Below are 25,219 nucleotides of genomic sequence, written 5' to 3'. Positions count from 1 at the left end.
TTAACTCATCGTCATCAAATCACCTAAGTAACTCGTATTAACACATCATTGAAGATTTGTATTGATGTTAGTCAATGGCTATTGTTTTTTGCTTTCGTTTTTATTTTGCTTTATGTTTTGATTTTCTTTCATTTTTAGCTATTGCTTGTACTTTATTTTGTGGTTTTTGCCTCTCTTATTCACTAAAAAAATAGAAAATTTTAGTTACGACTTTAATCCATGAGTCTTGGGTAATTGATGCTATGCACTTACTCCCTCCGTTCCATAATGTTCCTCACTTTTCCATTACTCGCGGTCTCAAATGCACTATTGTGACCATTAATATTTATAATTTTGCATTAGTAAATTTTATAGAAAAATGATATTTAGAAAATTTATATTGAAACGAATCCAATGATATCCCACAAGTTAATATCTTTACTCTTAATTAATTATAGTCAAAGTTTTTAAACTTTGACCATATGAATAGTAAACATGAGGAACATTATGGAACATAGGGAGTAGATTTTAGGGTTTCAATACAAATGAAAAAAAATTGGGTACATACGGAAAAACATGACAGAAAAGAGAAAAAATATAGTACAAATGTCCTTAATTTTTAAAATAAAAAATTCATACGGTGTATAACGTAACAACTATGTGAATATACTTCTTTTTAAAAAAAAAATCCTATAGAAAATATACATATTTTTCAGAAATAAGTTACATAATGTATATATGTTAAAAATCTAATACTTCCTAAATAACTACAAAGTACAATTTAGAAAATATTAATTCAATGTAAACTTTCAGATTTTAAATAAATGCTTTAAATTGTATTTTTTTTTTTTTATTATTTATGTTGTGGTTAAAGGTGAGTTAATTTGTCGGAAAGTGAAGTTGATGTCTTAAAGTGTGGAAAAAAAGGTTCAGGTCCTTAAGGGTGAAAAACTCAAAAGGTGAGTATCTAAACATTAGCTTAACTCGTATTTTAGAAGATATTTAAATTTTTATTTTTTTACAATTTGAAGATAACTTGGAGATGAGTATAATAATATTGTATATATAGTTTCACGTCAAAAGTGATGACAATTTAATTGCACATCACATTACTAATTAAGCTAGTCCGTTCGGTGTAGAACAAGCGTGACTGAATCACTGTCCTCGGAAACTTTCTCCCTATGTACTCTCGAACACTTTTCCCCTCAATTAATACATTAGCTTTAACCTTTTTCCTAAAAAAACGTACTGACTTCATTTCGATCATGATGTAAGTCACCCATGCTTTTATAATCAAGCTTTAGTTAACTTATCTCCATATACGAACATATTAATTACAAAAGGTATTTTTCATTAGTTTTGTGCATATACACAAATAAAGTTTTCCAAATGTCTTCTACGTAGTACTTCACAACTCTGTGAATTTATTTTCTTTGTTCTCATTTACTTTATAAATTAACCAAAATAAACCTATAATTAGCGACTCTACCTTCCCCCCTCCCCCTCTCCTTTTATAGGGTTTTTTTTCTTGGTCGTTGCAGATCGGAAATAGTAATTTTTTCAAACTTTTTCTCTTCATTAATTCAGCTTTTGTCTCTTAAATTCAATAAACTTTTACCATATAGACGGATTTTGTCCTTGTTCATTAGTTTTCCTATGGTGGAGTTAATTTTAGTATGTTTGGTTTGTTGTCCTCTCCTAATGAATTTTATGTAGAATTATTTCGTTGTTAAAGTTTTATGCGGGATCGCAACATATATCAGATTTTCGAGTACATTAAGATGAATTAAGTACAAATGATCCTAGCGCGCGGCTACACCAAATCGTTAGACTCTCTCTCTCTAAAAAGGTTGCATGTTCCAACTTTATATACGAGAGACGTTTTATAGTGCAAGATCTATTCAACAACCGTAATTTTGATGAAGGAAAAATTTATTTGATTCAATTTGTCATGTACTCGATCATTAGACCTATATTTATCTTGTACATGTCGTATAACTCTTTATTAATGAATTAATTTAATTCCCCTTACAAAAATATTAACCAATTTCATTTTATTTTTTGACAAAATCTTCATTGCATAAATTAATCAGGAACTACATTACAACTTAAAACACAGGGTGTAGGACCATAGACTTTCTTTCTAACAAGATACTAAGGGTCCCCTATTAGGTAAGACGAACTTCTTTTGGAACCGATACTCATCCTGCAAAATCAAGTGTTAGTAAAAATAGAGGAGCTTCTACCTTTTAAAGTTCCATTCATTCTTCTTGACCTGGGACGGGAGTGAGAAGAGGCAGTCATCATAAGATTTTGAGAGGAGGAAGTGGAAGGATGAACAAGATGATTCAACGAGGACGGAGCTTCTGATTGTGGAAGTATCAAATATGACGTAGCTTCACGCGCTGACGCTTGAATTGCCACACTTGTAGCTAGATCTTCTTGCGCCAGTTTCACACCTATCATGTCCTTCAACTGGGGGGTGACTAATCTCCATTTGTGTATTACCTTCTTTTCACCACAATCCATCTTCCTTGATGGATCGAGGACTCGAATGCTAATTATCTTCTTCTGAAAAGAACAATAGAAATTAGTGTTCTTCCCTTGGAAATCTCTCCATACATGGATGGACTGAGATGCAAAAAAGGAATACATTCGTTTTCGATTTGAAAACTGAAACCCGGACCCTGCAAGTTTGGGGTTTTTTTGTTTCTGGAGACGACTTCAGAACTGAATTGTTATCATTAATGTTGGGCCTTTGATCTTGATTAGAAGAGTTGATATTACCCTCCAAATCCAAAGATTTGCCTACAACATTCTTTTCCTTTTAGGTGTCATCTTTAACACCAGAACACCTGTGAGTAGCCCTCCTTCATTTTTGTCACCATCTTTCTTTCTTTTCTTTCCTTCCTTTCTTTTTTTTTCTTCCTTTTTCTCCTTTTGGACATTGCCCATAGACAACTCATCATCTCGAACTGCTTCAAGTGCATCTTCCACAAATCTGGGGACCAGCCCAATAAAGAAGTCACCTCCTTAAGCTTCAACTGAAATTCTTTGTTTTTGGGGTCAATCTGGAGTGCTTGTGCAAGATCCCTGAAAGCTAAATTTGGTTTTTTGAGCTCCATAGCTGCCACAAACCCTCCTAAAGAAAGCTTTCACATTAACACGATCATAACACAACACTGCTTAACATAACTGACCCACTTTGTCAAAGTCTCTCTCCTTGATAAAACAAGCACCCAAGTTCAAATTAAGGGACACAGCAAGAGCAGAAAAAACGGACTTATCCCCATCATTACTAACCAATACAAATGACAAGATCTTGAGAGCAAAAGAGTATTTTGAAATAGCCAAACTAGTAGCATTTTGTATGTAGAAGTTGTTGCCCTCGTCCTTCAAACTACTCACAAAATTGAGAATACCAATAAGATTTTCCAACTGACTAGCTATTTCTTCCAAATTGTTAAAACTGAAATCAGTATCGTCATAGTGAGAATAACATAACATTCCCCGAAGCTCCTCAAAATTATTCATATTATAAAGCTAAAAATTAAACTTGCAACTAACAAACATAGGCAAATAGATATGCACTATAAAAACCAACTTGATAAACCAACACAATAAAACAACTTGGCGCTATACTCCACACCAAAATTCTTAAATCCGGGCCACATGAAATCCAAATTGCAAATAATTAACAACCTGAAACTAGAAACATCTTCTAGAACAAGGAACGTATAGAAAACTCACAAACCCATACCCGAATTGATGAGCTTCATTTTCTGGATTTACGGGCGCCGATGCAAAAGTTGTATATCTTCGACACTAGAAGCAAGATCAGCTTGGTAAAGCAGACTCGCCGGCAATCGAAGGGGTGAAAAGATCGATTACCGGCGAGCCGCTAGTAGTTTCGTAGGTGCCGGTTGTTAGGGTTTAGAAGGGGGAGCTTTTAGAGAGAGAAAGTTCGACTTGTGTTGTTTTATCATTAGCTGAATTAAGTTTCAAAAGTTAATAAAAAAAATTCAAAAAAACAATTGATATCTTAAACGCAAAAGAGATATCTTAAACGCATACCTATTTTTTGGTTCTACTACGAGGAGTTCCCACCGCCTTCGGCGAGGTAATCTCCCGTGGGAGTTTGCATGGGTACCTCGATGGACAGCATCCCTCCCAGTTGAGATTTTTTCCATTCCCAAGGCTCGAACCCGGGATCTTGGTTAAGGAGCAAGAGGCCCTTAACCACTCATGCTAACCTCAATTGGTTAAAACGCATACCTATTTCTAGGTACGAATGCATGTATAATTAAAATGGACACTAGCGCGGGAGAGTACCCAATTGACCATCTAATATGAGTGTCATATTCAATATTTATTGTTGTCATCATCTTCCACTAGTTGCTAAAATGCTAAGTACTCTTACCATAAGTTGGGTGATAAAAGTAGTATAAAAGTATCAAGTTGTAGCCGTTAATTGCAAATAATGTCAACTAAGGCTTAGCTAAGTGTACATTTATAGGTTTAGCTTACAATTCAAAGTGTCAAGTGTGCTTACTTAATTATTTGTCCTTTACTATCACTATTAAAATATGAGAATACTCCCATGTTCTTCAACTATGACCAATGCTCTGTGCGATGTAAAAACTTACAATGAATGAAGGAAAACTGACAAAAATAGGAGCTAGAGTACGTACGATTAATTATTTAATTAGTTAAGGACATGTTCTGTTTTATGTATTAACTAGTTTTTGTTTTCGTTCAATGAACGGGCAATTATATATTGGTTGCTAAATAGTATTTTTAAGTGCTAATTTTGTTGAGGGCTTGTGATTTTAGTGATAATATATGATTATGTAGATGTGAAAATTTTGAAAGTTGACAATATATATATATATATATATATATATATATATATATATATATATATATATATATATATATGTATATATATATATATATATATATATATATAGGAAGATGAAGTGAAAAAGGTGTTGAAGCTATAAAATACTCATATAACAAACGACAAAAGGAAAATTTGAAAAAAAGAACAAATTAATGGATGAAAGATGGGAATGACACTTGTCATCTAATAATCTGCGATCTTCCTTTTTAAATACTAGGTATAGATAGTTTTTTTTGGGTTTTTTTTTTAATTTTATTTTTCAAAGTCATACGTATTATCTAGAATGAATTTATACCTACAAAACTGTCGTATTTAAAGGTTACAGGAGTCATGTTTATTTTAAACATTGACAACAGAAAAGATGTCTTTTTTTTTACAGTTTTCATATTTTTTTTATTTAGTTTTCTGAAATGTTTGGCAAAGCTGTTAGTTGTTATGTGTTTGCATTAGCTGGTTGAATTAGCTGCTTGTGTAAAAATATTTGGTCAATTAGTTATTAGCACTTATTCCCCATTGCTATTTTATGTGTAACTAGTTGTTGGACCGCGCGCTACCGCGCGCGGTCCCCCAAGATATTAGAATCGGTTTGGTATATTAAATTAGCGTGCTTCAAACACCGAGCTAACCATTAAGCTCAAAACAATTGCAAATGGTAAAAGATGACACAAACAATCACGAAGTTATGGAACCGTACGAATTGGCGACCATCATAATTTTGTCTATGGAAGATAGATACAAAGTACTCGTGCAAATTAGAACATAAGGTACTCGGCATAGTGCCCGAGTTATAATGGAATATAGATACAAAGCACTCGTGCAAATTAGAATATAAGGTACTCGGCATAGTGCCCGAGTTAGAATAGAACAAGAGTTCTTATGTTTATATTACAAAATATGTAAGGGGTTCTAGATAGTGAGGCTTCATTCCCACCTTCTATACGATCGCAACAGAAGCTATTTCTGTTGGCATGAAGTGTAGGACTCGTTGATTCCAGGCTAAGTAGAGACTACCTATATCTTACAAGTTTCCAAGGTAGATCAACTACAATACTAATTATTTTACAAGACATTAATCTTAGCTAAGCAAAAGGGTGGATGACTGATTGACTTGAATTACATACCAGAGGATCTGGCTTCTTCATCCTAAGCAAAAGGGACAACTAATGATGCACTTGAATTACTTACCAGAGGAGTCATCCTCCTCTTCGTCTGATTGTCTTGCAATACTCCCCTGTGCAGCATGGAGCTCAGCTATGAATTCCTGCTTCAGTTTCTTTTGAGGAATGGCTCCTTGCTCTGGCTGCTTCCCAGTAACCATTGCTTGCTCAGGGTTCTTCCTACGAAGTGTTGGTTGTTCAAGCTGCTGCTTCAGTTTCTTTTGAGGAATGGCTCCTTGCTCTGGCTGCTTCCCAGTAACCATTGCTTGCTCAGGGTTCTTCCTACGAAGTGTTGGTTGTTCAAGCTGCTGCCTAGCAATTGTTGCTTGTGCAAGCACCTGGCTGGCACTCGGACCCTGTTCAGCCTGCTGATCAGCAAAGTGATGCTCAACATTTTCTGCTTGGGCCTCCCCAGATTCCAAATCAATCGATTTCAAGCACCATTCAAGCACGCCGTTCTTTGAAAGGCCCATTGTTGGACCGATTTCCAGCAGAAAGTGGTTGGACTTGAGCATTTCCTGGAGCTGTTCAAAGGTCGCTGCATCATTCTGGAAATACAGGTGTTTGTTAAGCTTAGGAAACGTTTTCCAGCCTATGTATGGTAGAAGAAACAATTGACACCGAAGGATTAATAAAGGCAACACAAACTGCAATAAGCTCCTAATTTCATATGCAAGTATATGGCTGATTGTTTAATAAGTTATCTACCTACTAAGTTTTTGATAGTCCACTGTAAGAATTTAAATGTCATCAGGGAAGTGTGTATAACAAGTTCGAATGCCCTTTGTGTGGTCTCTGTTTGTCTTTCATTTCTTATGTAATTTGCAGTTTTAACCTGATAAATTTAAAGTTGATTTTTTACAGTGGTCGCCTAATTTTATAACAATGTGCAGCGTTGCGTTCTTTTCTTTCTAAATTTGTATATGTGTACATTCTAATGGGTTTTGCAACATTCTTCCATGGTTGACTTGTTAGTCTAAGGGAGATAGGCTTACGCTGTGCTTCATCCTGAACGTGTCTGCAGCCGTCATCCTGAACAACTTTTCAGAATCTTCAGTGAACGAGGTGCATTCCATTGTGCCAGTCCCATCAGATGCCACGAAATTGTAGGTAATCCTGCAATGATCATTTGCAAAAGTGTGACACAGCATTACATGTATTCGTCTGTAACAAAGCATTCTAAAGTTTGCAACTTACTTTGGAGTAGACACGGTATCTGCCTTACATCTGGTGCAAGTGTAGGATGTCCCTGCTGGAATGTCTCCACGCCGTCCACAAGCAGAGCACCCCAGGTATGCATTGATCGTGCTCATTTGAGGGTTGGGTATTGTAACCCTGAGCCAATGGCGTTGCTCTTGCAAGGTGTTGTAAGGCTAGGGAAAAAATCCGACAGGTTCACAAGTCAGGCACACTTCTTTATATTCTAAAGTGCATCTACATTACCGGAACAATAAGACATACATTATTTGTGTATCACTTTTTCGCATATGAGTGTGGGTTTCCAACAGGTTTAAGCTCAGTTACCCCGGGCCACTTTCTTGAGGCCGTCACTTTTTCGCATATGATCGCTTTATTATGAAGCAACATTATAACAGCTCTAATCAGACAAAAACTACCTGTGTATTACTTATGTCACATGTATTTCTGTTCTCACTGAATGTAAAGTTAGCGTAGTTGGTTGGATGGTATTTTGTCGTTACTTAGTTTAGCAGTTATGCAATGCAATATAGTTTAGGTTATGCAATGCAATGTAAACACAATGATGATGTTGTAGCAGTCCTTAAATTCCCTATCTATTTTTAGTAGCTATGCAACGCAATTTAGTTTAGGCTATGTAATATCTTTGATGTTCCTTCCATTATCCGTTTTTTTTTTTCTTTTTGCTGACATTTTTTCCTTACTTAGCTTAGCTTAGCTTAGCAGTTATGCAATGCAAACATAGTCCAACACTGATATGGCAGCCTAGAAATATTAGTTTTTTGTTGTTGGGAATATGAAATCATCTGAGATTATTGTGTCATTGACTGGAGTTTTAATAATTGTAGACGATAATCAAGGTACATAGGACAAAAGCAAAGGTTTATACCCTTTTCAGCTTCAGGGAGTCCAGTGTGATGATCACCTTCTCTTTCGTAGGGTTCCTGACATCCAATACCCTTGCTTGCCTGTCACTCAGCCAGTCGGTGCGATTTTTGACCCTACAAAACATATCGAGGTTAGTTGCCAGGTATTTTATGTTGTGTTTTTAAAGGATAAGGAATGACATGTGCTGTCTTACCATTCCCTCAATGCGTCTGCTCTTTCTCCTTTTGGATCAGTAATGATTCTAGTAGACATGGTGGAACCAAGGGAAAATCCTGTACATTTCGCAGCGTCTTTTGTAAGATAATTGAAACTGTGTATTCAGACACTAATGGAGGATTAAGGTAATCAAAACCTTTATGAAAGCTGCCTCTCAAAGCCGTGAATCCAAAAACAGTGAACTGTTCTGCCCATGAGGAGAGCGGTTTGCAATGTTCTCCAGTCAGCTCGTTCCAAACAGTAATTGTGATTGGCTGCTCATTGCTGCAAAAGTGGCGAAGGTTTGGCACTGATGATTAAAGCGCAAGATGTTTAGATTTTTAAATAGAGTATGAGTCGTACCTATGGTCTGTCACCACAATTTCACGAACTAAGTATTCGCGTTGTTCAAATCCAGTGACTTTCCGTGCTTCTTCTTCGAGGTATAGAACAACAGCAACAATATCTGCAAATAAAAGGAGCATAGAAATAAGTATTGGCGCATGTGTATAGTATCACAACATAGTAGGGAAGAGGGTAGGTTCTTTACCAAATCTGTCAGTTGGATCATACACTCTTGGGATGGTGGCTAGGCATTGGTATTCCGGTAATACTGGCCCTGACTCAGCATTCATTCGTTGGATTACCGCCTGTGAGCCAAAGCTCATCTGGTATCCAAGCAGACCGTATTTCGCGTCTTTGGCTTTCCAATATTCATCGCTGGCTTTAATCGTAGCATTAGCTATCTCATAACTCCCTAAGTGTTCAATAGCTTCCTTGTAGACATCAATTTGATTTCCAAAAAGTGCAGCACGCATTCGATTTCCCTGCATAAAGCAATAGCATACAACAGCTTAAATAAGTAACTACCACCAGTACATGTGTGCATATTTGATAAATAAAACCGTAACTATACATGGTCAACAATATGGGAGCATAGTCGAAAGGCCTATTTTCCTAAGGCAACGGGTTTAGGCAGAACTGAATCCTTTCTAGATAGCAGCTATGCATTGGGAATGAAGCAACAGAAGAAAGCCTAACACCTGTGGGGGAACATTGATGTATAGGACTGACATAGAAAACATGCATTTTGGGAATAGCTGATTCTGGTCAATATTACATTTAAATCACTAATCTGGGTGGCCTAAAACTGCTGATTTTACTGCATAAATCAGACTGATACACATGGCATCCAACCTTATTCATGGTTGGGCCTCCCTGCCCTCCACTGTGTGAATAGATAAAGCTCACCAATGACTTTGCATCATAATTTAATATAAACTAACAACTGTATGGGCATACTCCCCTATAAAAAGCAACCTTCTCCAACTCACTCTCTTACCTATCCTCTATTCAGGTATACTGTTTTCTGAAGGGAAATAAATCCCTATTCACCTAAAAGCCTCAAAACTAAACGCTCCTCAAATGGCAAGTGATGTGAAGATCGAGTCGTCTGTTGTACCCTTTGGTACACAACATATCATGTTCAGCATGCTTAGATGGTGTATGAATACCTGGATACTTACAGAAATATCACAATTAACATGAATGTTCTGATGTATTGTCGATACTAAGTACCATGGTCTGATGTATTGTCGATACTAACACGACATACAGTTAAATTACCAGGCCATGTGTAGGTTTGATGAGATGAAGGTTTATGAAACTGAGGGTTGACACCATGAATGTCTGGTTCGATTGGTTGTCCCCCCAAGGTATGCGCCTTCAGAATTACAAACCACCTAAGGACCAACACTATATGAGCAACAAGAGGTAACCGCTGGACAGCTCTATTATGAGCCTGTCCTGGTTGCATTGGTTGCCCTGTGGCTGGCCCTCCCCGGGCACAGGCTTGATCAGACCGTCCGTCATGTCTTGCCCCCATAATGTATAGAGAGCTACCTTCGATCCAATGTATCCTAATGTTAGACCTATTAATGAAGCAGTGTTATTCATGTCCCCTAAATTTGCAAGTGTTGTATGTATTTATCTATTTGCTTTTACATTATAGTTTTATGCCTTATGACGGTGCTATTCCGTTAACTTATTTAAGGTATCTATTAATGCTAAATAAGTTAACGGAATAGCATCTTCAATAGCAAGCCATATGCAAAAAACACAAACAGGCCAAGGAAATAAGACTATACCAGATTTTTTTTTAAAAACAGCAGTTGCATGCATACAATTCGATATAAAACATTGATGATTAAAGAGTTATTACCAGAAACCTAATTCCAGTGGTGACCACGTGCGACTAAATATGCAGTCGTATCCAGGAAATCCAATAATTTGATAGATGACGTACGCTGGCCAGCAGTTCTTATGTTTTTTGAAGAGTAAGAAGGTAGGATGTTTATGTTTTTCAACTAAGTGTAAGGAGTTCATATGTTTTTTAAAGAGCGAGGAGGTACAACTTTACGAGTTATTCTTCTGAATGGACAACTAAGTGAAAGGAGTTAGAATGAAAAATTCTAATCACTGGACGGTATTTATAATGGGAACTCTAATCACTGGACGGTATTTATAATGGGAAAAATTCTAATCACTGGACGGTATTTATAATGGGAAAAATTCTAATCACTGGACGGTATTACGGAATGAAAAATTCTAATCACTGGACGATGCTACTATGTTAACGTATCTAACGTATCTATCAATACTAAATAAGTTAACAGAATGGCAGCATGAATAGGAAACCATATGCATAGACCACAAACAGGGAAGGAAATGAGAGTACACCAGGGGAAAAAAATGTAAACATAGCAGTTGCATGCATACAATTCGACATAAAACATGTATGATTACAGAGTAACATGGAACCCCATATACCTAATTTCAGTGGTGAACACGTGTGACTAAACATGCAGTCATATTCGGGAAATCATTATTGTTTACAGGAAAAAAAACTCCTGGACGATATTCATAATGTAAACTCTTTTTCAGATCTGAAGTGTCTGTGATACTCATATTTGTTATACTACTATGTGTTCATCATTTCCAGGTTGACAGATTAGCAGGGATTTCCTTTTTCCCAATATATTATGTGTTGACAGATTATTAGCATTCTAGTACTGAGTGTGTAAAGGAGATATTAGGAATTTCCTTTTTAAAAAATTATTATGTGTTGACAGATTCAGAGGAAAAATCAACACCAACTGCTGCTTGAGAAATAAGCAGCATCTTAGAACTAACTCTAAAAGATAGAACACTCAGTAGGCAACTAAAAGTCAGCAGCTTAGTAAAGGCATGGGGAAAAAACAGATGGAAATAAACTTGGCAGAGAACATGTAAGCAAGCATGAAAAAAAGGGAAACGAAATGAAACAATTATACCTTGTCATCTTCCATCACAAGTCCTTGGAATAGGATTCCCTTTGAAGGAGAGTTCCTTTCCGGTCCTTTCTCTACGACCTTGACCTTAACCTTGTAGCCCTTGCTTTTTTCGGTTAGCTGATCCAGATACACGCGTTCAGGCTTCATTTCTTAGAGTTTGTACACATGGTAAGAAAAAGAAATATGATTAATCCCACAGAAATAATCATGAATTCTGTTTTAGCTAACATAACAACATCATCTTATTTTGTAACTGTGTAACTTTGAATTATCAATTATGCAGAGAATACAAAGAAAAGAAATATGATTAATCCCACAGAAATAATCATGAATTCTGTTTTAGCTAACATAACAACATCATCTTTTTTTGTAACTGTATAACTTTGAATTATCAGTTATGCAGAGAATACAAACCTAGTAAAACAAATCTATATTCAATTGGCAGGCATTTGAAAAACAATAATGCAAACATTTATGATCTTATACATCAAAGCAATAAATTCCATTTGATTTGGTCATACCTGACAAACTGCAGATTCTGATTGTGGAGAGGAAGCTGTAAAATTCTGCTTAGGTTGTAAAAGATTGGGACTGAATAGAGGGTGCTACATCTTCATATATAGAGGGAAGGAAAACCTGTGGTTCAAAAGAAAGGCACAGCAGTAAGCAAAGAGGCATGGGCAAAACAGCAAATCAACTATTCAGAATAGTGTTTTATTGTCCTTGTAGCAGGTGAAGTCTTGTATTACCATGTCCTAACACTATTTAAACCATACTTTGCTATGTAAAAACGTGTTGCCTTAAACTTTAAGAGGGAAATCTTTACCAGGTACAGCTGATTTTAAGGACTACAATATAAAAGGATACATACCTCTCTAATGGGTATGACCATGTACTGTGGTCTGCTGGTTTTTTATTTCCTGAGAAAAAAACAAACACCTTTGGAAGAGGCTGAAGTATTAATAACATTATATAAGGTTAGGTTGGAAAAATTAGTGTGAAGTATTAATATCATGATGAAAGTTTAGTGCTTCATAGATTTCTGCGAGATTTTCTATTTAAAGGGTTACGGAACATCCTATATTACGGTGAGCAACATCTGTAGAACCATGATGGTTACATTCGTATAACCAGTTTTCGAGTGTATATTTCAAAAGAAGTTAGTAATAGATAAGTTGCAAGCGTCTAAAGTGATATTCTCAAGCTAAGTTGACAGGGGAAAAAACGCCTTAATTAGGAATACTCGAGTAGGGAAGTGGGTAAAAGTGGTGATACAAAACCGGCTCGATTAGGAAACTTGCTAAAATTGGTGGTTAACCTTTTGAAGATTGACCAAGAGAACGACTACATTTAATAGGATGCTTACTATACAGAAACAAATTCACGACATTATAACAGTTTAGAACACAAATCTCAAAACCAAATTCAGCAGTCTATTCTTACAACTTGATCGCACTAAATTATGCATACACCATTGGAACTGTGGGCAAAATGAGGGGATACGTCATGAACCTCGCTCATACCTGCAAGCAACGACAGTCTAACTTTCAGTTTACATTTGGTTCACTCTCAAAATAAAGAAAGATGAGGTTTTTTTATGTTCACATGTAGTTCATATTACTTTGAAACAAGAATCCAATGACAGTCCGTATTATTTCGTTGTAGTTTTTTGATTCTCTGTAATGCACTGTACTGCTTGAATTAGACAAGTGTGCACTTTATTTTCTTTCACCTGGAAGTGGTGATTAATATGTCTCACCTACAATGGATGTGTTAAGTAAGCTACAATATGAATGTATTTCATAATACCGGTTTAATCAGCAAACGTGTGCAATTTGGTTGTTCTGAATCTGAACTACAATGACCAAACAGGCAAGCAAAAGAGCCCACATAAATCTAAGCGGGCTGGTTATAAATACTAATATCCTACAGAAAGAACCTTTGACAACAGTTACTGGAACCCGGGGTCTGTGCACAAAAAAAGGAGGTTATCTCTGGTGTACAAGCTATAATTCAGTTAAGCATAGCAGGAAGATACTAATTGAAAGTACTCTGTCAGGATATGCATTTCTATTTTGGAAAACCAAAAAGGAGAAGGATTAACGAAGAGGGAGCAACACAGAAAAATATAGAATCTCTTTGGCTATTATAATAACTCCATGTTAAAGTTTAAGGACTTGCATTTAAACGACCTAATAACACTGGTTTTAGTGTCACCCAATCGCTTGAGCTTAGGTGCTTTAATAATGAGAGTAGAACACAAAGGGACTCACAAAATACTACCAAAATAGCACATATGCAAACGTGTTTATCAGTTAGCTACTTCCAATGTGCAAGTTGATATTTAAGCAGATGGGTGTAATGAACTTACAGAAAGAATAATATGAGGTTGTATGAGCTATCAGAGCCCTCACTTGGCATATATGAACACCAAAAATTTCTTGATCTGCATCAAAACAAAGCTTAAAGCTTAGTATTAGAGGATGGACATCTACCTGGCACATTATTTGGCATGACACCATTGGATCATAGGTACAAAATCCGGAATAAAGGGACACACCAGGTTTCCAATGTGTCTATGAGTTTTTGCCAGTTTTTGAGAGAAGAGCTAGTCAAAATTTGAATTAAATAAACCAAACAGTTAAGTCTATTAGGAATCAGAAGGAAACCGAGAATTATAATTTCAACTCCTATATATGATGCGCACAGCAAAACAGTGTGTATTAACTGCTAGCAGTTGATTGGAAGAACAAATAAGAGCATGTATATATATACTTGACGATAGCAACATTGAAATGCGGGGTGAATACTTTTGAAAGATCCTATGCCAAACTTGTTCAATTTCTTGTAGCTAAAAGTTTTCTGTCTCTATACATAAGCTAGCCTTATTGACTGGTGAAAATAAGGGGTGATGCTAGATTACTTAGTCGCACTAAAACAACGAATGTTCACCAAAGATGTATTCAATTAAAATAAATCAGAATCAAAGGCAGCAAAGTAAGGGCATACAGAACTGAAGAGGGTATATACCTTATTTATCATTTCCTCTACAACAGGAACCTGCAGATGACATTAGAATGCATGTGCTTGCATGATTTTCTACACAGGTGGGCTGTTTTTCACGGGCATATTTGCAGCACAAACCAAAAGGCACAAAAAGGAGCAACAACTGCATGGCATGAACATGTTTGGTTACAGTAAGCCGTACAAGAATAATAACAAAGCAAGCTGTAAATGCACAATCAGGAAGCAGATAAAAAGGTTTGTGATAGATTACCTGTATATCATATGATACCGGCTAATCTAAGCACATCATAAGAGATGACATTTCTAACATGGTGCTCAGGTTGGTGTCCCGGAGATTGTTTTGAAACAACTTTGACGTTACATGCTTTTCTAGCACGAGACAATGCCACATAAAGCTGACCATGGGAGAAACACGGCTGGGGAAGATAGATGGAGACTTGGCTTAGTGTTTGCCCTTGTGACTTGTTTATCGTCATTGCAAAGCTTAGTTTTATAGGGAATTGTTTCCTCTGAAATTGGAAAGGATAATTGGAAGATGCAGACGGCCGAAGCCTAATTCGGGGTATAAAAACATGGCTTCCGCTGTGCTGCCCAGTCGTGATCATGCATTCAATCAGATTCGGGTAGAAATTCTTGCATATCATACGTGTCCCATTGCACAGGCCAGACGAAGGCAGGATATTGCGAAGCAGAAGAACTGGACAATTTTTCTTCAAGACGAGCTTGTATGGGCTCATTCCACCTGGGCAGAGGGTGTGTATAAATTCAGGAGGATAGATCGCGCTATTATCATCAAGAACTGTATCAAAACTCCTGTACATAACAGATTCTCCAGGGAATTTGTCTATCAGGGTAGCATTGATATCATCAACATCTTCATTCAGGGGGGTCAGTATAGCCGTTGTTGTGAAATTGCCTGGGGTGGACCTGCAAACATCTACCTCGGGAAATGCAATTGCAGTAAGTTCGGCAATAGGATCAGAAGCGACCTCAGATGGGTGTACTATCTGCATTGGCAATTGCACAAGGTCATTCTCGCCGGTTTGCAGCTCACCATTTCCAAGAGAAAGCAAAAACGCAGAAAAGTAGGGATCTTCTCTTGCCCGAACATTTTCAGTGAGATTGAACCTAATGAACCAAGGCCAAAGAACAGAACTCACTAAGCTAGCAGCAACAGCTTCTCGCTGTGTTTTGCGGGGTAGGACGGGCAGGACCTGACGGAAGTCGCCACCAAAAACCACAAGCTTGCCACCAAAAAGGGTATTCTCATCACACAAGTCTCGTAGAAGCATGTCTAATGACTCAACATTTTCTTTCCTTGCCATTGAAGCTTCGTCCCAAATAATCAACGATGTCTCTTTTAGTAAACATGCAAGACTGCCCTGTTTAGGAACATCGCAAGCAAGGGAAGCATCAGAATCTATCGGTATTTTAAACCGAGAGTGAGCAGTCCTCCCAGAAGGTATATTTGATGCTGCAATTCCAGATGTCGCAGTTGGTAGGACAATCTTGTTCATCAAACGAACCTCTGCATAGAGAGCATTGTATAGGAAGGTTTTACCTGTTCCTCCGGGCCCGTCTATGAAGAATGCACCAGGTTTCCCTTTAAGAACGTGGTCAATAATGCTGTCAAATGCCTCCTGCTGTGCTTGGTTTAATGTGTTACGGGCATCAATACAGTCCCGAGGTATCGGTGCATCAAGTGCATCGATAATGTCTTTTGTTCGCCTGAACTCTTCATCTTGAAAATCATTTAAATGTTGTAGGCCAAAGTCTCTAAATGATTTCCCCATTGCTTCAAGAGATTTCTCAACAGATCTAACAGTGAGCTCCCTTGACCTGCTATCAGAACTCGGATACTGGTGCCTATAATCTTCAGAGAGAGCGTCGTAGTATTTTAACCAGAGGGCATTGGGGTCACTTGGCTGGCAGAAGATCAGCACTGTTGAAAAGAGCTGTCGGAATGCAGTCGGCATTTGCACTTCACACGCTTCAGCTAAGCACAAGTCGACAGCGTTGTCTTCCTCTAGCAATTTCAGCCGCAGAGCTGTCTCCTGAAAAGTGGCACACTTATATCCATCAACAGTTCGGAGATGATCAAAGGATCGCGGGCTATCCACATGCATCAGTAATAATCTGAGGAAGTAACGTTCCCCTTCAGCAGGTGCTACAAAAGTGAGCCTGCCAACAACAACGGTCTTGTTGCTTCTTTTTCTCCATTCTTTACCCTCCCACTTATAATGCTCTGGAAATTCTGCATATGTATAGCCCGTTCCATCAGGTGTGGCAGCATTCATCCTAAAGAATTCTGTAAGTTGAGTTCGAGATCTTTTATCATTTAAAATGATCTCGTCTAAATTCTCATGAGGCATTACCTGGATTGTCTGCAAGTTAGGCAGATGTATTTGCAGAGGCAACACCGATGGAAACATCTCAAACAGATCGAACCCGAAAATTCTCCATGCTGCCTCACACGGGGAAACCCACCTCCCAGCCTGGTACTGTTGTATCTCATCAACAATAGCAGTGCTACCATCCTGCACGTTGAATGAGATCCTGTCATGGCCCTTGTACACATATTTGTACAGGTATTTGACTGCCATTATGGTCGAACAAACCTCAACGTTTAAGTGGCAATCAAAAAGTGATGATAGGTACGGGTTATACGGAATAACTGACCTGTTATCCATATTAACCCTGCGAATACAAACACTTTCTCCAGTATCTATCCTTTTATAAAGTGGGTATCCATCGCTGCTGTTAGTTGTCTCGGCAGCAAATTTTTTCGGATATCCATACTTGCAGTGCCCCTCATTACCTTTCCGTTTCATGCACGCACAATCAGGGTTCAGTTGTCCACATGGGCCATGCATCATGTGTTGAAGAACAATCTTCCTCAAGTGAGGGTTGGCAAGAGGAGGGATCTCAGCAGAAACAAACTTATCAAAGTCAGCAGGGCTTCTAATCTTAGAATTGGGTTTAAGGATAACAAGGAAATGAGCGTGCGGCAACCCCCGTTTCTGGAACTCAACAACATATATCATAGCAGCAACTTCACCAAATTTTTTTTTTTCATGATATGGTGTTTTAGCGCTATCAGTTTAGCACGGAAAATCCTTGAAACTAAATCTGGCCGGTTTTGTGCCTCCTCTCCGACAGCCAACTCTTGTTTAATCTCTGGCCAATTAGGATTGCACGTCATTGTAAGGAACAAATCAGGCTTCCCATACTTCTTAACTAAGGACATCGCATTCAAATACCTCTTTTTCATATCCCTAGGCCCCCCCAGAAAACTTGGTGGTAACACAACTCGATGCCCCACATTAGCTGCACTGTTTTCACCGCTCTCGACAGTGTCGAGTATACCTTGGTACAAATCTGCCCTGATAGTTTGCTGGTTCTTTCGGAAAAAGTCCAAGCGAGTGTTTTCAATCTTCACGTACATGTCAACAATGTACTGTTGGAAGCACCTCCCTGCCCTTAGCAGCATGTTACAAGGGCGTATCTGAAGCTTATAAGCATAATACTCTCTGCAAGAGATATGCTTAGCTGATCCTTCCCGACCTTGATGAGCAACTGGTAAGCAAAACAATAGGCCATATGTTATTACAGATGCAAAAGAGATATGCTAAAAAAAGAATGTAGCCATGGGTAGAACAGAGTAAATGAAATTAGTAAGGCATATGGTTATCTTCTTGAGCCAAGAAGTCTTCAACAGTGTGGACAGCACACGATAAGACAGGATCCTGATGAGTGGCAAGCTGTTGTTGCCCACCCGTTGACATCTTTTTAAGCCCTTGATGCCATCCACAATCTCCAAATGGGAATAAGAGCGGATACTGAAGTGCATCATAACAACCATAATAATGCATTATTCTATGGGAACTGTTTGATTTTCCGGAAACCAATATATGTGGACTTCTACTTGTACTGGAAGATGTGCTTTCAGACCAAATGACTGCAACTTCATCGGATGTAGGAGCGTTATAGACATTCTGATTTAGCACAGTGTTTTTGTTAAGTAAAATCTGGGTATCTTCATGGACCTCCATTTCTTGTAAGGATCTAAAAAATCTAGCATATGGGTTTCTTTGCATGACATTCATTAGGATAGCGATAATTTCTGGCTTTAATTCTGGGAAACAGCCTACCCGATTTTCAGCCTCGTGTTGGCCATCATAAAAGTATAGTTGCAAATATTTAGGGTTGTCATTAGTGGGAAGCAAATTAGGGAGATAGTGATATATTTGCCCATGTAGCTTAAATACATATATGCCTTTTTCGGTCTTCGAACTTAAGTCCCCCCCAAGGGAGCTAAAAGCAAATAGATTATTGTAAAGCCGTGCATATGTTCTGAAATGCACAGCATCACTGTCTCGGGAATCAAATAGCTTTACAAGCTCATCTGGGTATGCATTGGAAGCTAGTTTAATTTCTCCATTGCCGCAACAAAAGTGCAGCGACTCAAATTGGAACTTCTTTGCAGAACATTTTGGGCAATATTCAGGTGGAGATAGTGCAAGAGGTGCAGCCGGTAATGGCTGTCCAATCACTGCAGCAGGCACCTCTGGTTCACAGGGTATACATATTAGCGATGGATATTTAACCAGGTGTTAATAATTAAGATGATTTAAGGACATGTTTAAAAGTACTTGGTGGTTTTGGCCTAGTATTCTTTGCCCTCGGTTTCTTGGGTGGTTGTGTTCTAACCTCAGGCAACTCACTGTAAAACAACGAATAAGCCTGTTTATAAACATGCAAAGTAACTATGGAACATGGCTTTGTTATATACCATTACCTGCATGAACCTGTAGGCTCAGCCATGGCCTGCACACTCCTCATGCGCTTGCTGCATCTTGGACGGCTTACATACGAACTACTCAAGAATTGATCTATGTTTAACAGAATTCATAGCAGGCTATGTGTAAGACACTTAATAAAAAAAACCACACGCATGAAAAGGCGGAGGAACTTACTCATCACATAAGTTGGCACGCTACCTATTTCCAAATGTTCAGTTCCCTGCACAAACCATCAGCTGTTTAATCTGCAAACACAAAATAAGCTAAGTCGACAAACAAAGGCACAAAGAACACGCTGTGTACAAAACGAACAACACAAGTGAGAGCCTCTCCTCAACCAAAACCCAACATTCAATAACTGAGAACACAACCTACAGACCTGAATAGACATACATGTTAGTCTGGTGTGTCCACCAACTTACAGTTACATATCAAACAACCCTAGGTAAATTTAGAATGCAATTAACAATAAGAAACATGAGCAGGAGGCAGCATCAGGGAAGTGAGACACGATACATCAAGGAAAGGGAAAAGCACTGTAAAGTAGGATACAAAGAAGAGTGCTCCAAAACAAACTGAATTTCATTTAAACATAAGGATTCAATACAAAGTTGACTGCTATTAAAAGCATACATATGATCGCCATATACGACGAACCAGAATTTCTAAACATAGCACCATTACAACTTGAACTACCTAACAAGCTTGACAGCTAACAAAAGAGAAACTGTATGGCGATACAGCAAGAGGGAACCAAAAGAGAACTATCACCCCTAACATTACATATACAAGCCACCTAAATTCTAGGAATACATCTAGGCTTGTCCCATCAAAAGAGGAGGCAGTTTCACGAAACAGAGCACGGTGTGCTCACACCCCAAAGGTTGAACTATTTCGGTAGGTTAAACAGTCTTTCGGCGTTTGAACACAGTGTCAAGTCCAGGTGGAACAAAGAAGACCGGGGTTGCAGAAGTAGAACCAGGAACAGATGGCCTGACAAAAGAGGGTCTGGACATGCGCTTTTTGGGGGGGAGAGGAGCAGTAATCATAGAGGGTATCTGAAATGGACAACCACGGGGAGTCAAGCAGTCTTGCTCAATCACAAGGGCGCTAGGCTGAATAGTTTCTTTAACCCCGGACATGCGCTCCCTCACAGTCGAGCAACTTTCTTGTTCAAGAGAATACACAACAGCAGCGTATTTCCCAGACCCATAGTTCGCGTCTACAAGTTCAAAAGCATAGAGGCGCATCAAGCAATAGATGGCCTTCTTTGCTACACTTTGCTTAGCATCCTCAAGAGTCTCTGTATAATCCCCAACAACAGACTCCATAGCATTACTCTTGTGCGGACTTGTGAATGTCAACCAACAAACCCAAGTGTGAGGCCCAAACTGGAGATGCTCAATAGGAGCAAGCAAGACTTGAGTCTGGGCAACCACGGTGCGCAATACTCCTATATAATCCAGACGCACGTGTTTCACAGAAACTCGAATGTCCATACAATGATGTTCTGGAGGCAGGACCTGTGGATGTCCGCTTTCAATACCCTCTAACTCAACTCTCTTGAGACGATACAACCTCGCACATCTTTCAAGGGCCCTATTGCTAGCAGAAGTAAAATCCTCAACAACAACATCATATTTTTTTATAAGGCTACGGACAGCCTTCTCAGCAGCTCTCTCGCAAGACTCCTCCAGTGTAGGAGCTTCTCCGCCAATGTACACATAAGCAATTGCACTCGTTCCCGGCCTCACCGCCACGCAAACATTATTTTTATCTATATCTAACATATCGTACATTGGCTTTGGAAAGTGCAAGCACTCTACAACCTGCCTCAAAAGAGGCTGAAAAGGAATACGGATTTGTGCGGGCGGCACTGCCATAACCTGTGATGGGAAAAGGCTAAATTAAGGGGATTTTAGGCACATAAGCAAGCAAACAGTCTGAGACTGGCACGTATATGGTTAGGCACACCGAGCAAAGCAAGAAGTACAAGAACTCGCTGTTGGACTTAAAATCAGGATTGCAGATGACCATGCAAAATAAACAAGGCAATTAGCTTGTTAGCCCACTGTACAACTGCTCTACAGGCAGCAACAAAAACTAAAACACTCAAATGTTGGCTAACCACCCTAGGACAAACCTAGACCTAACACTGGATTTTTTAAAATATTGGGATGTAAGTGTATGATAAACATAAAGGGGGGAAACCTTGCTGGGCTCACCACTATTAGCTGTGTGTACGTGTTGTCAGTTAGGACCAATTGAAAAAGGTGAGTCGGTTCCAAAAGACTTAGGTTCTCGTTAACTCTTGTAGGCAACCACACTATAGGTCACAGTCTGATTCAAGTAAGCACACTATAGGTAGCTATTCAGTCAGGCAGACTACATGGAGACAGTGACTCCGTCAGCCATACTTACTTATAGTATTAGGATTCGATTGATATTGAGCTATCCTATATGTTTGGGATTTTAGTGGCACTGTATATCCAGGGACAGTTGAACTCTCTTCAGTGTGTAAACCTTAAACACTACCAACAAACACACAATACACGATACTCCATCTATATTACGACTAAACATACCAATAGTAACAGATTGATACCCCGAATCACCCCGTAGTAATTAGTGCGTGACTGCTGAAAATTGCAATGCTATGTTAACTGCCACCCAATTGTCCCATTTCAGTATGCTATCACAACAAGCCAAAGACAAATATATAATCAGGTCAATGGACAAAACATCACCACACACATGGATGCACACCTAGGGCTTACACTATAAGCATAAAAGGATAAGGCTAGAGGGCGGTTAAAGGGTTGACTACCTCTAATGTTGTGACCCAAATATTACAGGGAAAAAGAGGAAACTCGGACGGAAATGAATGCTTTGGTAACCCCCAAGAGAGTTAATAAACCAGCAGGCAATGGCAAAACATGTATATGCATACAACTAACCAACAAGAACACAATCTATTCAAACCAACGCTGTCTGTATTGCAGGCCAGGACGGAAAAACTATAATAACCGGCACAATGAACAGCAGGCAGAATAGTTCGGGCACTAACCTAACGCACTCAAGAGGCAAAGCAAGGATAGCCGGAAACACTCGGAACCAAACCGAGCAATGATGCTTGCAACACCTGTCCTGCCTATGCAACAACAGACAAAAACAAATGACTAAATTAGTTGTCCCCAGATAAAAACACGGATCCAAAATGCAAAACTTAGACAGTAACAAACGGCAGTTACACATCAGTTTACGTAAATTAGCTAGCTAACTACTCTAGCAAATATATGCCAAACAACAACTGGATAAAACATGCCTAATTACAAAAATTGGAAACAGAGGCACGTGTTCGCTCCAAACTACACGGATAAAAATTAGCATCAAAGGGCAGTTATGCATAGACAAAATAGTTCTATATTGTGTATGTGCGCACACACACACACAAGTGACAGGGAAAAAGTGCAGTAAAAGGCAACACGACGACCTAGCCAACACAAAGACCAAGCAACAAGGCAACTTGTTACAGCATTGAACCTCGAAATTCAGGGACGTTACCAATAAAGACGGCAAACTGAATTAGGGATCTCAATGCATAAACATCTCAATATTTCATCACAGCTTAGGGATATGACTACATAACTACCTTAGTGCATAATGATCCTCATCTTGTATTATATAGAAACTTGTGTTAACTGAAAGAATGGCACCCCAGAAGAACGGACAATAAATTTACAAGTATGTGCACAGAGTATACAAAATAACACTAAACAAATGGGAAAAAAAACGGATGTTCTTTTTTAAAAACACCAGCAAAGGACCAAGGAGTGCACATTCAGTATTCACCGATACATGTCCATAGATCGTAGGAGGATTTCCGTCAAGGGTAGACAAAATTTCTGGTAGATCATATGGCTTGGGATTTTAAATAGGCAGATTACATTAGATTGACAACAAACGAGCATCAAGAAGCAACATTACAACCACTCTAATTATGTGAGTTAACATGAACACATAGCTAATCTTAACCTTGTTATTAGTATGAGTAATAAAAGGGAGCAAAGCTGATTGCACCACCTTTCCAAACAAAGGAAAACAACTGGTAAAAGGGAGCAAAGTTGATTGCACTACCTTTCCAAACAAAGAAAAACAACCGGTGAAGCAAAACCCTAAAAAGGAAAGAGAACCCCCCTCCCTTTATATATAGGTGTCTACTTTTGGAAACCAGCAGTTCTAGAAATTGGAAAAAGGACAACTGATAAAGCCCTCTAACACACACAGCCACAAAAAAAGGGATAATAAAAAAAGGCAGCATGGTGTGATTTTGAGTAAAAGGAAGGTTGTACTATCCCAGGAAAAGAGGGATGTGCACAAGCCGAACCCAAGAGTAAGGGGAAGGTTGTACTATCCCAGGAAAAAGAGGGATGTGCACAAGTTGAACCCAAAAAACAGGGTTGTCTTAGAAATCTAAGTGTGAAGCTAAAACACCATAAGTAATACTGTAGAGTATGAATTAACATGTAATGAAGAGGATTAATTCCAGAACCCAAAATCAAGAGAAAAAGGATTAATGCACCACAGTTAAGGGGAGAAAACACCACAGTTAACACTCCAACCTACGAATGAACATGTAATCAAGAGAATTAATGGAAGCAACAAAAAATAACATAAGGCTGAAGATGATTAATGCACCAGAATCAACAATTTACAGATGCAATCGAAAAAGAGGTAAATTGCAAAAGAAAACCCCCAAAATTACTCTGAATCAACAATTTCCAGATTCAAGATTTAATCGAAAAAACCCTAAATCGCAAAAAAAACTCAAAATTAGTAGATGATAAATATAGAACATACCTGTTAACAACCTATCAAGTTGTTAATCAAACCACCATCCTAACCAGTAACCAAAGGCGGAAAGATTTCAAGCATGTGGGAAGCAATGAACTATTTACCAATCGAATGATCATCTAGGAATGAAGGTTTGCCTAACTAACCAATTCAATTGCGTCAGGTAATGAATTCAATGCTTCCCACAGGCTGGAAGAGTTCCGATCGTCGTAGAAGAATAGCGCCGCCGCACAAGATAAGACGAACTGCGAAGAAGCAACAAGCTGGATCAAAGGGAGCAAAGCGAAGAAGGAGACACAGGCGGAGAAGGTGAGGCAAAAGGGGAAACAGAGGAGAGAAAAATGGAAGGAAGAAACAGAAAGAAAAGAGAACCGCCAGTAAATTAAGAAAGCAGGAAATAAAGAAGGAAAAATAAAGAAAGGAAAAGGAATTTGGGAAAATGCTTGAATCAAGGTTTGAACCTTGGGTGGCTTAGCAAATAGCATAGAGCAAACAAAGGGAAGGGATGTAGGGAAAATTCCTTATGAATAGTGAAAATCAAGGATATAAGACTCATAACACTATGCATAAGCATAGTGTTTCCATCCCACACATTTTAAAGGTTTGGGAAATACCCTTTTTTCCCTTTTCTTGGCTATACTACGAGAACTCCCCACCGCCATCGACAAGTGGAATAATCTCCCGCGAGAGTTTGAATGGGTACCTCGATGGGTAGCATCCCTCCCAGTTGAGATACCCGATCATTATGGCATTAACATAAATTGTTGGTTGGCAAGGGTTGTAATTTCATGTAATATAAAGACAAAACTGTAAATTTTCACCATCTTCTTCAAACCAATAAATGCAAAAATCTCTTATAATAATAAAATTCAAAATTAGCTTCTA

General features: G+C 38.5%; 2 protein-coding genes and 1 long non-coding RNA gene across 5 annotated transcripts; all 3 read right to left on the bottom strand.

The window, feature by feature from the left end:
* Positions 1-1,967: 1,967 nt before the first annotated feature.
* On the bottom strand, positions 1,968-4,357 carry LOC110803332 (uncharacterized). Its single transcript, XR_008927346.1, has 2 exons — positions 4,054-4,357; positions 1,968-3,968 (listed from the first exon to the last, which is right to left on the bottom strand). It is a non-coding gene; the product is annotated as an uncharacterized lncRNA (long non-coding RNA).
* A 1,325-nt stretch (positions 4,358-5,682) lies between these two features.
* On the bottom strand, positions 5,683-24,933 carry LOC130467245 (uncharacterized). Of its 3 annotated transcripts, XM_056835698.1 has the most exons (17): positions 24,341-24,933; positions 22,548-22,631; positions 19,655-19,725; positions 19,477-19,570; positions 14,023-14,097; positions 13,095-13,174; positions 12,523-12,571; positions 12,173-12,287; positions 11,652-11,800; positions 8,870-9,146; positions 8,683-8,785; positions 8,477-8,604; positions 8,318-8,396; positions 8,126-8,237; positions 7,237-7,412; positions 7,035-7,155; positions 5,683-6,587 (listed from the first exon to the last, which is right to left on the bottom strand). In XM_056835698.1, exons 9-17 carry the CDS (start codon positions 11,796-11,798, stop codon positions 6,060-6,062), a joined length of 1,671 nt encoding a protein of 556 aa, XP_056691676.1. In that variant the 5' UTR covers positions 11,799-11,800; positions 12,173-12,287; positions 12,523-12,571; positions 13,095-13,174; positions 14,023-14,097; positions 19,477-19,570; positions 19,655-19,725; positions 22,548-22,631; positions 24,341-24,933; the 3' UTR covers positions 5,683-6,059. The 3 variants fall into 3 exon arrangements, with proteins under 3 accessions (XP_056691676.1, XP_056691680.1, XP_056691684.1); XM_056835702.1 differs by lacking the exon at positions 12,523-12,571; XM_056835706.1 differs by lacking the exons at positions 13,095-13,174; positions 14,023-14,097; positions 19,477-19,570; ... (1 more) ...; positions 22,548-22,631; positions 24,341-24,933 and having other exon boundaries at positions 12,523-12,633.
* Positions 13,821-17,722, bottom strand: LOC130465501 (uncharacterized). The gene is made up of 4 exons (XM_056834282.1): positions 14,947-17,722; positions 14,712-14,879; positions 14,023-14,097; positions 13,821-13,930 (listed from the first exon to the last, which is right to left on the bottom strand). Exons 1-4 carry the CDS (start codon positions 17,720-17,722, stop codon positions 13,821-13,823), a joined length of 3,129 nt encoding a protein of 1,042 aa, XP_056690260.1.
* Positions 24,934-25,219: the final 286 nt, after the last annotated feature.

The sequence above is a fragment of the Spinacia oleracea genome, chromosome 1, assembly GCF_020520425.1.
Source record: "Spinacia oleracea cultivar Varoflay chromosome 1, BTI_SOV_V1, whole genome shotgun sequence".
NCBI classification, from domain to species: domain Eukaryota; kingdom Viridiplantae; phylum Streptophyta; class Magnoliopsida; order Caryophyllales; family Amaranthaceae; genus Spinacia; species Spinacia oleracea.
Note: the sequence above shows the minus strand (reverse complement) of the source record. Positions and strands in the feature narration are given on the sequence as shown.